An 11,826-nucleotide genomic window follows, 5' to 3' on the forward strand; every position below is an offset into this window, starting at 1 on the left:
TCTTTCTGGTGTTTCACAAAACCCCCTTGTAAGCCTTGAAAACCGCACCAGCGATGGATGGCGCAGTCACTGGCAGAAGCCCAAGCAGGCAGTGAAACATGGGCCTTCCTGGGACACCCTGCCGGGTCCCTCCTCACAGCCTAACATCACAGATGTCCTCTGGGAAACCTGCTGCTGCCACCTGGGGAACGTCAACTCCAGCAGGTGCCCACCCCCGTGCGGGCCCTACCCATCCTGCCTCGGTGCCCGCTTCACCCCTCTCAAACTAGGCCCCCAGGGCACTCTCGAGAACTCCGGCTCTGCAGCTGCCTGTGTGCTCCTCGGCTGCAGGAGGCGGGCACACGTGTGGATTCCTCAGGAGGAGTGTGGATGCCCCCAGGCAGCACAGAGCGTCTGGGCCAGTCCCACTACTCATCTCCATGTCCCCACCTCAGCCGGCTCTAAACTCTGGAGAGCCTTCTACAGGCCACAAAGAATGAGTTTGACTCATGTGCCCCCATGGGCATAGGAAACAGACAAAAAGGGGGTTGTGGGGGTGTCTGCAAAAGATGTTTCAGAGCGGCTTGGCCTCGTGACAGTTTCAACGCATTTTCAAATCCTAGACAGTCCCATTTGCTTAACTAGTTTTTCCAGTGATGCTTCAAAGCTGGCTCTCTTGGTTTCCACAGCTTCTTGGTTTCAAAAGGAAAACTAAAATAACAATAAAAACTCCAAATTCTTCAGTGAACAAATAAATAATACGAACAATATTTACATTAGTATGTCACATTGGGAGATTCCAGCATGAGCGGGGAACAGGAGAACTGAGAATGTGCCCTGGCTTTGGGGGTTAGAACTGGTTCCTGGTCAGGCTGGGACCCCCCTGTTGAGTGGATGGAGGGACAGGGGAGGTGGAAATGAGCAGAGATGCTTGGCTGGGGCCACCTCACAAGTCCAGGGAGGTGAAGTGGGCAGGAGGTGCAGAGCTGTCCCCAGATTAAGCAGGTTTCAAACACAGAAAAATCCTGGTTTACCCCACCAAGCACTGTGCTATGGCTGGGGTCATGGGATGAGCAGCTCCCAGGACTCTGGGAACCTTCTCCAACAGCCAGCATGGTGGAGGCAGCAGGGCCTCGGTCCCGGGGAGAACAAAGCTCATGAGTTGGCTGCTGGCCTCCAGCCCTTTTCCAGATGACAGGGGGCCAAGGTCAGGAACAGCCGCCTCTTCCCTGGACTAGGTGACAAGGGGGATGTGGAATTCGTTTGTGTCGAAGATGAGGGGCCTCCTGGGAGGGCTGGGGTCCCTGTCGGCCTTGTGGAGCAGCTTGAAGAGTCCAGTTCCAATGTTCATGGGGATCCCCATGATGATGCATTCAGACACCCCTGAAACCAACCAGAAAGAAGGTGAGAGAGCTTCTCCATATTTGGGAAAGTCTTCAAGCAGGACAGAAAGACTACTGACTTGGAGTCCCAGCCCCAAAATGTTGGAGCTGGGCTGCTCACTTTACTCCTCATCTGTGGATGCTGAAGGCATGGCCTGGTGCTCCTGGGCAGGCTGCGGGAGTTCCTGCATCTGGTTGAAGGGAAGTGCTTGCTCACAGCCCCGCTGCTGGCTCAGCAGCCTTTCTGCCTGAGCTAAAGGCATGGTGTGGGCCTCACCTTTGAGCACTAAACTCAAACAGCAAGGATACACTGAATGATGCTTAGGAAACCCCGAGTCTGCCACCCAGCATGTCCTTAATTTAGGGTCCAGGGAACAAGCAAATGGGACTGCAGCAAGTAGATGCCAATCCCCATGGAAATAGCAGCACAGATTTGTTCTGTGCCCAGGGTTCGGAGGTGGGCCAGGGTTAACAACACCCCAACCTCGGAGTCCACAGCTTGAATCAGAAACACTATGAAGGCAGGGCCCCTCATGGAGTGACAGGAGTTAGGCGACAGTGTAGATTCTTTCTTCAAGCTCCCTTTCAGCTTTTTAAGATCTAAATGTTGGGCTCTGCGTGAGGCTTCTGGTTCTATAATAAGCAAGTGTATATCTGCTGTGTTCTGGGCTTTGTGCTATCAGGGGCCAGAGAGGCAATCTAACTAGACTGAAGGCTGACACTGAGTTACAACGTGCAAAGGACCAGGAGATTTTAAAGTTGGGGCAGGGTGACCACGCCAGGCCCCGAAAGGTGGAGAGGGGTGGGCAGCAGCCAAGACGGGGGCCCAGTGTCCTCGTCGGGGAGCGGGGGTGCTGGGTCTCAGTCCTGCAAGCAGGCTTGCTCTCACTTTTGCCTGGGCCTTGCCCTTCTCCTGCCCTCGTCTCTGCCTTCTTTTCTTTCCTTTCGCCCTTCGTTATAGTAAAGAACTGGGTAATTTCTCTTTCCTTATATTTGCAACCTGTGACCCTAATCTTAGAAGCAAAAACTAGGCATACACTGCTTGGGTCCCCTCCGACCATCACCTTGGGTGGTGAATCCAGGAGGTGAGAGGGGAAATGGCCCCTAGGAAGCAGAGCTCTGGCAGCAGTGTTGGGGCCAGGTGTGGCACTGCTGTCTGAACCCAGACAAACTCCCGCCTCAGGCCACAGGGTCTTGCCGTGGCACGAGAAAGGCTGGGGTAAAGCGGGCACTCTGGGGCTGGGGGAGCAGAGCTCTGCTGTGACAGCCAGCCCTCTCCCCTAGGCCCGTCAGAGAGGCTCTGTGGGGAGAGCAGGTCAGCGCAGGGCGAGACTGATAACGAGTTAGTGCCCTGGGCCTTCTCACTGTGAAAGGGCTGATATCCATGCCTCAGCAACGTGCTGAGATGGCATACAAGGCACCCGGCGGAAGCGTGCCAGCTGCCTTGTTCAGGGAGTTGGGACAGCAGGAAAGCCTGGGGTAGGAACAGAGTGGCTGACTCTCCTTCTGAGGGCTAGAAAATTCTTACATGCCCAGGGGTGATCTTTCCTCTGTCCTGACTGAGCAGCCTTCTAAAGGATGCGGGGGGGATGCAGGCTGCCACAGTCAGGCTTTGGAGATACAAAATCGGTTAGTTCCAATTCTGTGAGCTGCGACTTTATTCTTAAACAAGTCAAAGCTCTGCCTGCTTAGTTTCTCCACCTCTTGAGAAGCCCTGGCCATGGTTTAAACTGTAAAAAACAAAACACATCAATAAAAACCCACAAAGGCCTCTGGTGAGGCTGCTCAAGCACCAAACCTACCACACACAGAGTCCTTCTGCCCAAAGTAGGCAGCGTCAAAGAGGTGGTCGGCCGTCTTCTCAAACGAGGCCAGCATCAGCACGCTCTCCTTCATCTTGGCCAGGCCAAACCTGGTGATGCCCAGGACTTCACCCTGTGCCGAGGGAGAGAGCCAGAGTGGGGACTCCTGCCAGAGACAGAATGCAACCCCTGCCCCACTCAACAGAAGAAGCAAAAAGCAGCCAGGCTGCTGTTCAAGTCACAGTCTAGCTTTGAGAGGGACCCTGCCGACCATCGGTCCCACCGGTGTCCCTCTGAGGCCACTGGCACTGACAGCACATCCTGACACTCAGCCAGGGGCCACCGGAACAAAGAATTAAGAACTGGAAACTAAAGCGTGGATATATGTGGACGTATAACTGATTCACTTTGCTGTACAACAGAAACTAACACAACACTGTACAGCAACTCTACGCCAATGAAAGCGAACTAAACAAAAACTGAAAAGTAGGGAATTTTCTTTTGGTCCAGTGATTAGGACCCTGCACTTTCACTGCCGAGGGTCTGGGTTCAAATCCTGGTCGGGGAACTAAATTGCACCTCTCCCATCTGAAAGAAAAAAAAATACTTCTGAAGATGTTTCTTATGGCTCAAAGAAACAAAAACCCAAATAATTAAAACACTTCAAAGTAGGGAAACAAGTAAACTTAGGTACTTTCATTCAAAGGAATACTGAACCATCATTAAAAAAGTATCTTTAAAAACTACACAGCAATGTGGAAAATACTTATAATGACATGCTCATTTTTACTGTTTACCTGCAGTAATCTAATATATGCGTGCAGAACAAAAATGGAAAGGAAGACTTTAAAATGACTGTCTTTACTACAGGGTGGTGGGAAATGGGTCACTTCCCCCACCTAGTTTCTGAATTTGCTGCAAAACAGTACAAGTTTATCTGTGGAGGCATCATGCCTTATGCACTGATAGAGGACAGATTTTTGGTAAGAGACAAAAACAAAAACCAACCAACCAACCAAACAGTCCCCCAGTCAGATTTTCACCTAGAAATGGCTACAGAAGTATGAGAAATGGGTTCGACAGGACATAAACCTCAGTTTGTCACGGAATCCTTAGGCTTCTTAGGATAGAAACCATGCCCTGCCTCCTGCCATGAGGTTGCAATTTTCACACTGGAATTTTACCAGCACGCCCAGCTGGACCACTGTACTCTGGTTTTGGGGCAATGGTGGTCATCACAGCCAGGCACCATGTATGTCCTCCAAGCCTCATGCTCCTGCGATCAGGTTTGCGATAGCAGCCGCGAGGCCCCCAAGCACCTTGTAGGTCATGAGGTCAGACAGCAGCATCACGTGCCGCCGGTCGATGCTCATGCCGTGGTTGACCATCGTATACTGGATCTCGTTGATGATAGTTGTCCGGGCAGCTTCAATGCCCAGGGTTTTCTCCACCTGCGGAGGGCAGAGATGAATGGAGGCAGCCACATCCAGGGCTCCCCAGTTTCCCCTCCTATCCTCCTCTGCCCTGAAGGTTCCCAGCACCCTGTATTCCTCCCCAGAGATGGAGTGTGGGTAGTCTTTGGTGCAGACCAGAGTGAATGGCAGGGTCAGAGGAATGTGCTGGGACGACTGCAGGAGCCCCGGCTGTGAGCGGTACCTCATACGTGTTGTTGGAGGTGGTCCGGGTGCCCTTCACGCCGTGGGTGGCCATGACGGCCCGCAGGTTATCACCCTCCACCAGGAGCTTGTACTTCTCCTTCCCGCTCTGCTCGTCGATGTGGATGACAGCTCGGGACACTTCCGGGATGCCCTGCACCACCACCTGGACTCAGAGACACAGAGGGCTCGAGACCCCGCAGTGCGTACGGCCCCACCCACTCAGCAGCCTGGGAAACCACAGTGGCTGCGAGAACTGGGGGTGTCACAGCCTGTGTTTGTGGTCTTGGTCACCCCATCTCAGAGGTGACTGTCAGGAACGCGCCAAAGCTGGGAGTGCCTGTGTGCTGCCTGAGCCGCTGGGGGTGGGGCGGCGGAAAGCAGAAGCTCAGGGGGTTGTGCCCTCTTCCACCACCAGTTTTATGAGAGAACAGAGAAGAGCTGAATAGGCAGAATGGTGAGGCAGTGCAAAGAAGGAAACCTGAACCTGCCTGACTCCTCGGGGATGTGGCAAAGAAACGAAGCAACAGGGCGCCACCCTCAGTCTCAGCAGCCCATACGCGCCCCGATGCCTGGCTCTGCAGCTTAGAGATGAAGGTGCTCCCTCCCTTCACGCACCTTCAGGCGTTAGGCCTGACCACCTGGGGAGGCGACCTGCGACTCACCTTGGGGAGATCCTCTTTCAGGAACTGCAGCACATAGTACATGGAGCTCTTGCTGTTCTCTCGGGGGGTGACACACACCACTGCCTCGCCATGCACGGCCACGTCGCCGGGCTTCACGCGCAGCTTGGACATGCAGATGGAGTACCTCACCGTCTCAGCGTTCACCTGTGAGGGGTCGCATGCCCGGGAGGTTACTGGCGGGATCTGGAGGCTGTGGTTTCTGTTTCGTGGCCTTTCAGCACCTGGCCCTCTAAGGAGCCTTTTTAATGATTTCCCCCTAGTCTCTCTCCTCATCATGTCTGTTTTGGTACTGTGGTTTTTAATACCAGAGATACATGTATATGTATGTACTGTATCTACACCTCTGCTTTATTCACTAAAAAAGTAGATCCTACCACCCGCCTCTCCTGAATCCATTTTGCCACCGTTACCTGTTTATAAATGCCAATAAGCAGCAGCCAGGTCAACCCACATATCCTGAGCCAGCCATTGCTGCGCTGGGGGCCCACAGGTGGGTAAGATAGAGCTGGCACTATGGTCCTTCCAACTGCTGGCATGCTGTGTCACAGCAAACGGGCACTGTGGTCTGCACACCACCTCCACTAATTTCCTGTGTGTCTCTAGGTGGTAATATCTGTGCTGGGGTCGGGGTAGACGGAATGTGAAAGTGCGACAGATCCGGAGGATAGACACCAAGCGGAAGCCTTGCTGGGGCTTCCCGTGCTATGCACAGCTCTTGCCCTAGTTCGTCAGCACCTGTCCTGGGACTGGACAGGACAGGGGATGACTTCCTTCATGCATTTAATTATGGGACTCACTTCCAGCCTCAGAAGTCTGATCCGTTCTAGGGAGAGCTTGACGAGAATGAAGCAATCATCAGGAAGAAACACTTCTTCAATATACTCTGAAATCTGTGATGTCAAAAGATCAGAACATCCGTCAGTCACTTCCCTGTCCCTCGGAGCATACGAGACTCCCTCTCTTAAGGACACAGAGCAGCACGAACATACGGATTGGTAAATCCACTACACGTGATTCTCACACGTCCTGGCAATGCTCCTGGTTTAGTTTTCTTATTATCGAGAGGGATTTCTTCTTACCTCTCCCAAGAGGGTTTTCTCAATTCTCCCTTTCACCAGACGAGCATAATCTGCATCGTCGTCCTTGTCCAGCTGTGCCGTGATGATGGGAGTGCTGTGGGGAGGAAGGGCAAAGGGTTACGAGGCTGCCTGAAGACCACACTGCATGAAGCCCAGGTGAGTTTGGAACCTTAAATGCAACTGCAGTTTACTGTACTGAGTGTTCCCTGGAGTCAGGGGCAGGCCTGAGGGCTGCACACACCTGTGCTCATGAGGCAATCCACTCCATCAATGAAAGAGTGACTTTCAGAATAGTCTTCCCGGCCAAGCAAACCTTCCTTTTCCTCTTTGGTCCTAATACGTAGTTATTTCAGTTCTGTTTCCTGAGTAAACTGACCCTTTGTATACTACAGGTTTGTATACTATGGCATGCGCGTGACAAAATCATGTCACTTATAGCTTACCCTGCTCTACCCCCACAACCGCCCCTCCAGGACACCTCCAGCTCCTCCAACTACTAGCTAGTAGCTTCCACCGTTGCCATCCTGGATGGCATCCCCTGAACACACACTCCTGGGTGATCTGACTGACCTAGAGGAGGTGGGCAGAGCTCCTGCCACCCGGGACATGGCCAGGTGCTGTTCCAGAACCAAGTACAGCGTTCTCTCCTTTAATGCTGTATTGTCATTTTGTTACATTCAGATCATAGGTAAGACATGATTTTGTCACTGAACGTGCTATAAAATATTTCTATCTTTCCTAGTTTCAGGTCACCTACAAATTCTATCATGAAATCACCAGGGGGTGGGATTTGGGCTGGGGGAGTGTTGTCACAGAATACGGCCCCAAATCGAGTCGCAGACTCATCATCAGGACTAGTGAAGCTGGGAATAACAACATCAAACGGATGAAGTCTACAATGACACATGGTTCCAATTTTTCTAGGCATTTTTTTAGGTTTCTTTCATGTGACTTGTGGTCACAAAGAACCATTGCTTCAGTTTTGACTCTCTCCAGTTTGGACATTTTGTCTTGGGTTTTTTTTTAAAAGCCACAATACGATTAACACTAGCACGTGTCACTCCAGAGTCTGAGATACTGTCCACTAGCATTTATCAGACACCCACTCATGACAAGAGAAACGTTGTTTCTCCAGGACATGACAGATGAGTGTGAGAACAACAGGGAAATGGATGAGGGCACCTGATGGCCTTGGAGGCGTTGATGATCTCTTTGATGCGGGGCACGCCCAGGGTGATGTTCATGGAAGCCACACCTGCGAAGTGGAAAGTCTTCAGGGTCATCTGGGTGCCTGGCTCTCCAATGCTCTGGGCACAAAGCGCGCCCACTGCAGAACCTGGCTCCATCTGTGCCCTGGAAAGACAAGCTAGGATGAAATGCACAGCCTGGGGAATGCAGTTAATAATGATGTGATATCTGTACGGCGGCAGGTGGTAACCAGGTGTATCGTGGTGATCGTTTTGCAATGTATAGGAGTACTGAACTGCTATGTCTGCACCTGAAACTCGCATAATGTTGTAGGTCAACTATCTGCTGTTTGTTCAGTTGGCCAAGTTGTGCCCGACTCTGTGATCCCATGGACTGCAGCACACCAGGCTTCTCTTTCCATGGAATTTTCCCAAGCAAGAATATTGGAATGGATGGCCACTTCCTTCTCTAGGGGATCTTCTTGACCCAGGGATTGAACCCGAGTCTCCTGCTTGGCAGAATTCTTTACGACTAAGCCACCTGGGAAGGCCCTACTCCATAATACAATTAAACAAAAGAGTTGCAAACTTAATATAAAGCCCATTTAAATATACCCATTTTATATACTTTTACATATAGGTCAATGATACCTCAATTAAAAGACAAAACCAGGGAATTCCCTGGCACTCCAGTGATTAAGACTTTGTACTTTCACTGCCAGGGACCAGGTTCAACCCCCAGGGACTAAGATCCTACAAGCCTTATGCCAAGGCCGAAAAAAAAAAAAAGACAAAACTAAAACCCCCAAACTGCTGGGGAGGTTTCTGATTATCTTTCAACAGAAAAAATACCTATGCCATCAGGGTCAGGAAGGAACTGGCAAGGACCCAGGCTAGGCTTATGACAGAAGAAGAACCGGACACAGATCAGTTACGGGTAGAGATGAGGGGGAGTAATGCTCAGAGGGGTCCAACGATGACAGTGAACACGGTGTGGCTACTTGTGGCCAGCGTGGGATGACTGGAGAAGACCTAAGAGCGCTGCTCACACATGGCACTGCAGGTGGACAAGCAGCCAGCCCTTGCCAAATATGCTGATAGTTTCCCTATGGAAACACGATGCTCGGAAATTTCTCCGCACTTCTTTCCACGTGTTGGAGCACTCAGCCTGTCTACCCACTGGAGCCCCTAGCGAGGAGGTGACAGAACCTGCTCAAGGCTGGCAGTTGGCAAGTGATGTGGGCACTGGATTCTGTTTCCTGGGGAAATAGGAAATTGCAAGAGACCCACTGGACTGCCCGGCAGCCTGAGACAATCAGCACCCTCACCTCATGTACTTGTCCCTACACGTCTCCAGAAACTTCTCTATTTGGGTGGGGGTGATCCGGTCCAGCTGGTACAGAACACGGGGCTGGAGGAACGAAAGCCAAGTTCAGGGTCAGGGCCGGCAGCATGGGCGACCCTCCGCGTCCCCGACCCGCCGGGGAGCGCCACTACCTCTGTCGTGCCATTGTCGTTGATGCCGTATTTGTCTCTGGTCTTCTTGATCTTCTCAGAAACCTCCTTGATAAACTTTTTTATCTCCTGAAAGATTGCACAACAAACATCGGATATGTATTTCTCAGTGATTTTCACGACGTGGTTCGTTTTTTAGTGATGAATCCTTCCTACTTCAGTGGTGGCTAAATAAGACACTCCAAGGGATATGACGTGGATACGGGTTTTATCACAAAATGTTCTCCCAAGGAACACACCACATTGCCCATACCCTGGACACACTGCTCGTCCGCTGCAGTGTTTCTCAGGTCTCCTCGCTCTGACGATGATCCTGTGGATCTGCAGTGCTAACCCAGCACGTGAGAGACACACAGGATGACCCTTTCCACCCGCTGCCCCCCCGCTCTCCTGGGACAGCTCGCTGCCCACCTTCATGCAGCCCAGAGTAAGCACCGTTCTGCCACTTGTGCTCTAAGCCTTTAGACGGATCGATTCCTGAGGGCTTCTTCTGAGGTTGTGCTGCTCAACTGAAAGACTACAAAGCGTGGCTCTGTAGATGCTATGCACATTTCAAGCACATGCCTTCAGCTTGCCTTCATTTCAGAGGAAACACTCCCGGTCCCAGCTCGATCTCTGACCCTCACCTCTGCCTTGCTCCCCTGTCTCATGCTCCCTTCCCACACATAGTCAGAACTTTGTAAGGCCTCCAGGAAATCACCCTCAAAGCTAGAAATGAAACATCAGCCTATCTGTTGCTCCCGCTGTATTTTAAGAATAGAGTTCTAAGCCCTGGGATGATGACAAAATGGAGCAAGAAAGAAGGTGAAGAGAATTTACATTGTATGGAAGATCCATAGGACAAGGCTAGAAATGACAGGCCTAAGTTTTCTGGTAACTGCTCTAAGGGGAAAACCCATATGCTTTATACTTTGGTATGTGTCTGTGAAATAGCCTTGTGGTTGCTCCTAGAACCAGGATCAGCCAGTGTCCTTTCGAGGAGTTCTCACAGAGGGTGTGGTGTGTTTAATGGGCCACACACATCCATGTCCTGTTGCCAGCACACACCACGCACCGTGGGACTGACTCCGAGAGCACCTTTCAGATGAGCTGAGGACACATGCTATCTAGTAGCTGCATCCTTCAGAGAAAGCACATCCGCTGCTCTGGTTTGATCCAGGGGTGTTTCTGACAGTAAGGGAAAGGGTGGATAGACTATGCTTCCTCTCAGCGACCCTCAGGGAAATATGATCTCCCTCAATGATTTTGGACAAATTGGGGGTTGGGGGGCACTCTGGCCAAGTGCAGGCATCGTGGCTGGCTTGAGGTCAGATCTACACACCTGGACAAACCCCTGGGCAGGCCCAAGGGTGGACAACTGTTGTGATGGCTGCAAATCCTCACTAGGTCTTGTCTCTCAATTGAGGATAACTGTAGCAGAAGACCAGCATGCCTGCCCAGTGTCTACTCAATCTATATCACAGCTGAAAATACCTAAAATTTCATCTGAAACAAATGTTTCAAAGGGCAGACTGGACCAGAAGCCCACTTTCACAAAAATAAAATTCTATAAGGCACTTACAGAGAGCTTGAGACTTAACTAGCCAGGTTTTGTCCTAACATTGCAAAAATAAATCTCTCTAGCCTCCCATAGATTAGTGAGCAATTTCTAGTTACTGTCTTTTCTGAAAGCAAAAAACTAAAACTCCTGGGGTCCACACGGTCTGTGCCCACAGACTCTTCTTAGTCACCTGCTGTCCAGCGTGGTGCACTCTCCCTGTGGGGTGGCAGGACACTGGCTCCATCAATCTAGAGCTGAGGCCATTTGCGCTAAATAAGGTCAGGGCTTGGCCAAGGGAACCGGCCCCTCTACAAAGTCAAATAAATGTTTCTGCACTCAGGGGAGGGGTTTTCTGCAAAGTTGTCTTGGCCCACTGGACACTTCAGACTGGCTCCCAGGAGCCCAGGTGATCAGGGGGGCTATGAGGGTGGACTCCATCACACCTGGGCTGTCCCCTGTTCATGAACACAGGCTTCCCATGACTGTCCTTGCTGGTCAACTCCCCTCACTGACAAAGAATGGAAGGTTATCATGCCACTCAGCCATCATTTTATGTAGAAAGACTTTAACAAAGAACTTAAACTAATTTAAAAGAACTTGAAAATTCTCAAGAGACGCTTTAAAGAGAGACTCTACAGGCTTACTTGTTAATTACAGGTTTGAGGCCACATTTTTCAGATATAGTTAAGTTGTTATATATCAGAGATAGAACTTACAGCTGGAGAGGGTGGTGGGATAATCTCCCCTGGGGTGGCTCTGCCTTCAAGTGGGATCCTCATCAGCAATAAAAACCCGCTGCCACCTACTTTCTACTCTGTATCATTCAGTATTAAGAGCTTCCTTCAATGGGTGACTTCCTCCCTGAGCCTACTTATCTAGCTGTGGTTGTGTCCTTTAGGGCGAGCCTCTGAAAGCCCTCCTGACCCAGATGTTGCCATTTGCCTGCCAGGTGTTCAAAGCTGCCCCACCTGTTGGTACAGGGAAACTGGGGCCAGAACCCA

At 51.1% G+C, this 11,826-nt stretch overlaps 1 protein-coding gene across 3 annotated transcripts in view; it reads right to left on the reverse strand.

Moving 5' to 3' along the window:
- Positions 1-261: 261 nt before the first annotated feature.
- POLR3A (RNA polymerase III subunit A) overlaps positions 262-11,826 on the reverse strand; it is a 47,119-nt gene continuing 35,554 nt past the window's right edge. The window contains exons 23-32 of one of the 3 annotated variants that reach the window (XM_055425360.2): positions 9,268-9,354; positions 9,099-9,181; positions 7,766-7,936; positions 6,584-6,677; positions 6,302-6,394; positions 5,484-5,648; positions 4,820-4,984; positions 4,483-4,614; positions 3,164-3,296; positions 262-1,362 (exon numbers count right to left, since the gene is read on the reverse strand). In XM_055425360.2, the coding sequence (XP_055281335.1) occupies positions 1,214-1,362; positions 3,164-3,296; positions 4,483-4,614; positions 4,820-4,984; positions 5,484-5,648; positions 6,302-6,394; positions 6,584-6,677; positions 7,766-7,936; positions 9,099-9,181; positions 9,268-9,354 (1,272 nt within the window). In that variant the 3' untranslated portion in view covers positions 262-1,213. Of the gene's footprint in view, positions 1,363-3,162; positions 3,297-4,347; positions 4,615-4,819; positions 4,985-5,483; positions 5,649-6,301; positions 6,395-6,583; positions 6,678-7,765; positions 7,937-9,098; positions 9,182-9,267; positions 9,355-11,826 lie in introns of those variants that run through there. The other 2 variants (XM_055425361.2, XR_008685796.2) reach the window with 2 other exon arrangements.

This window comes from Moschus berezovskii, chromosome 12, assembly GCF_049115385.1.
Source record: "Moschus berezovskii isolate FMDL1 chromosome 12, NW_MosBer_1.0, whole genome shotgun sequence".
NCBI lineage: Eukaryota > Metazoa > Chordata > Mammalia > Artiodactyla > Moschidae > Moschus > Moschus berezovskii.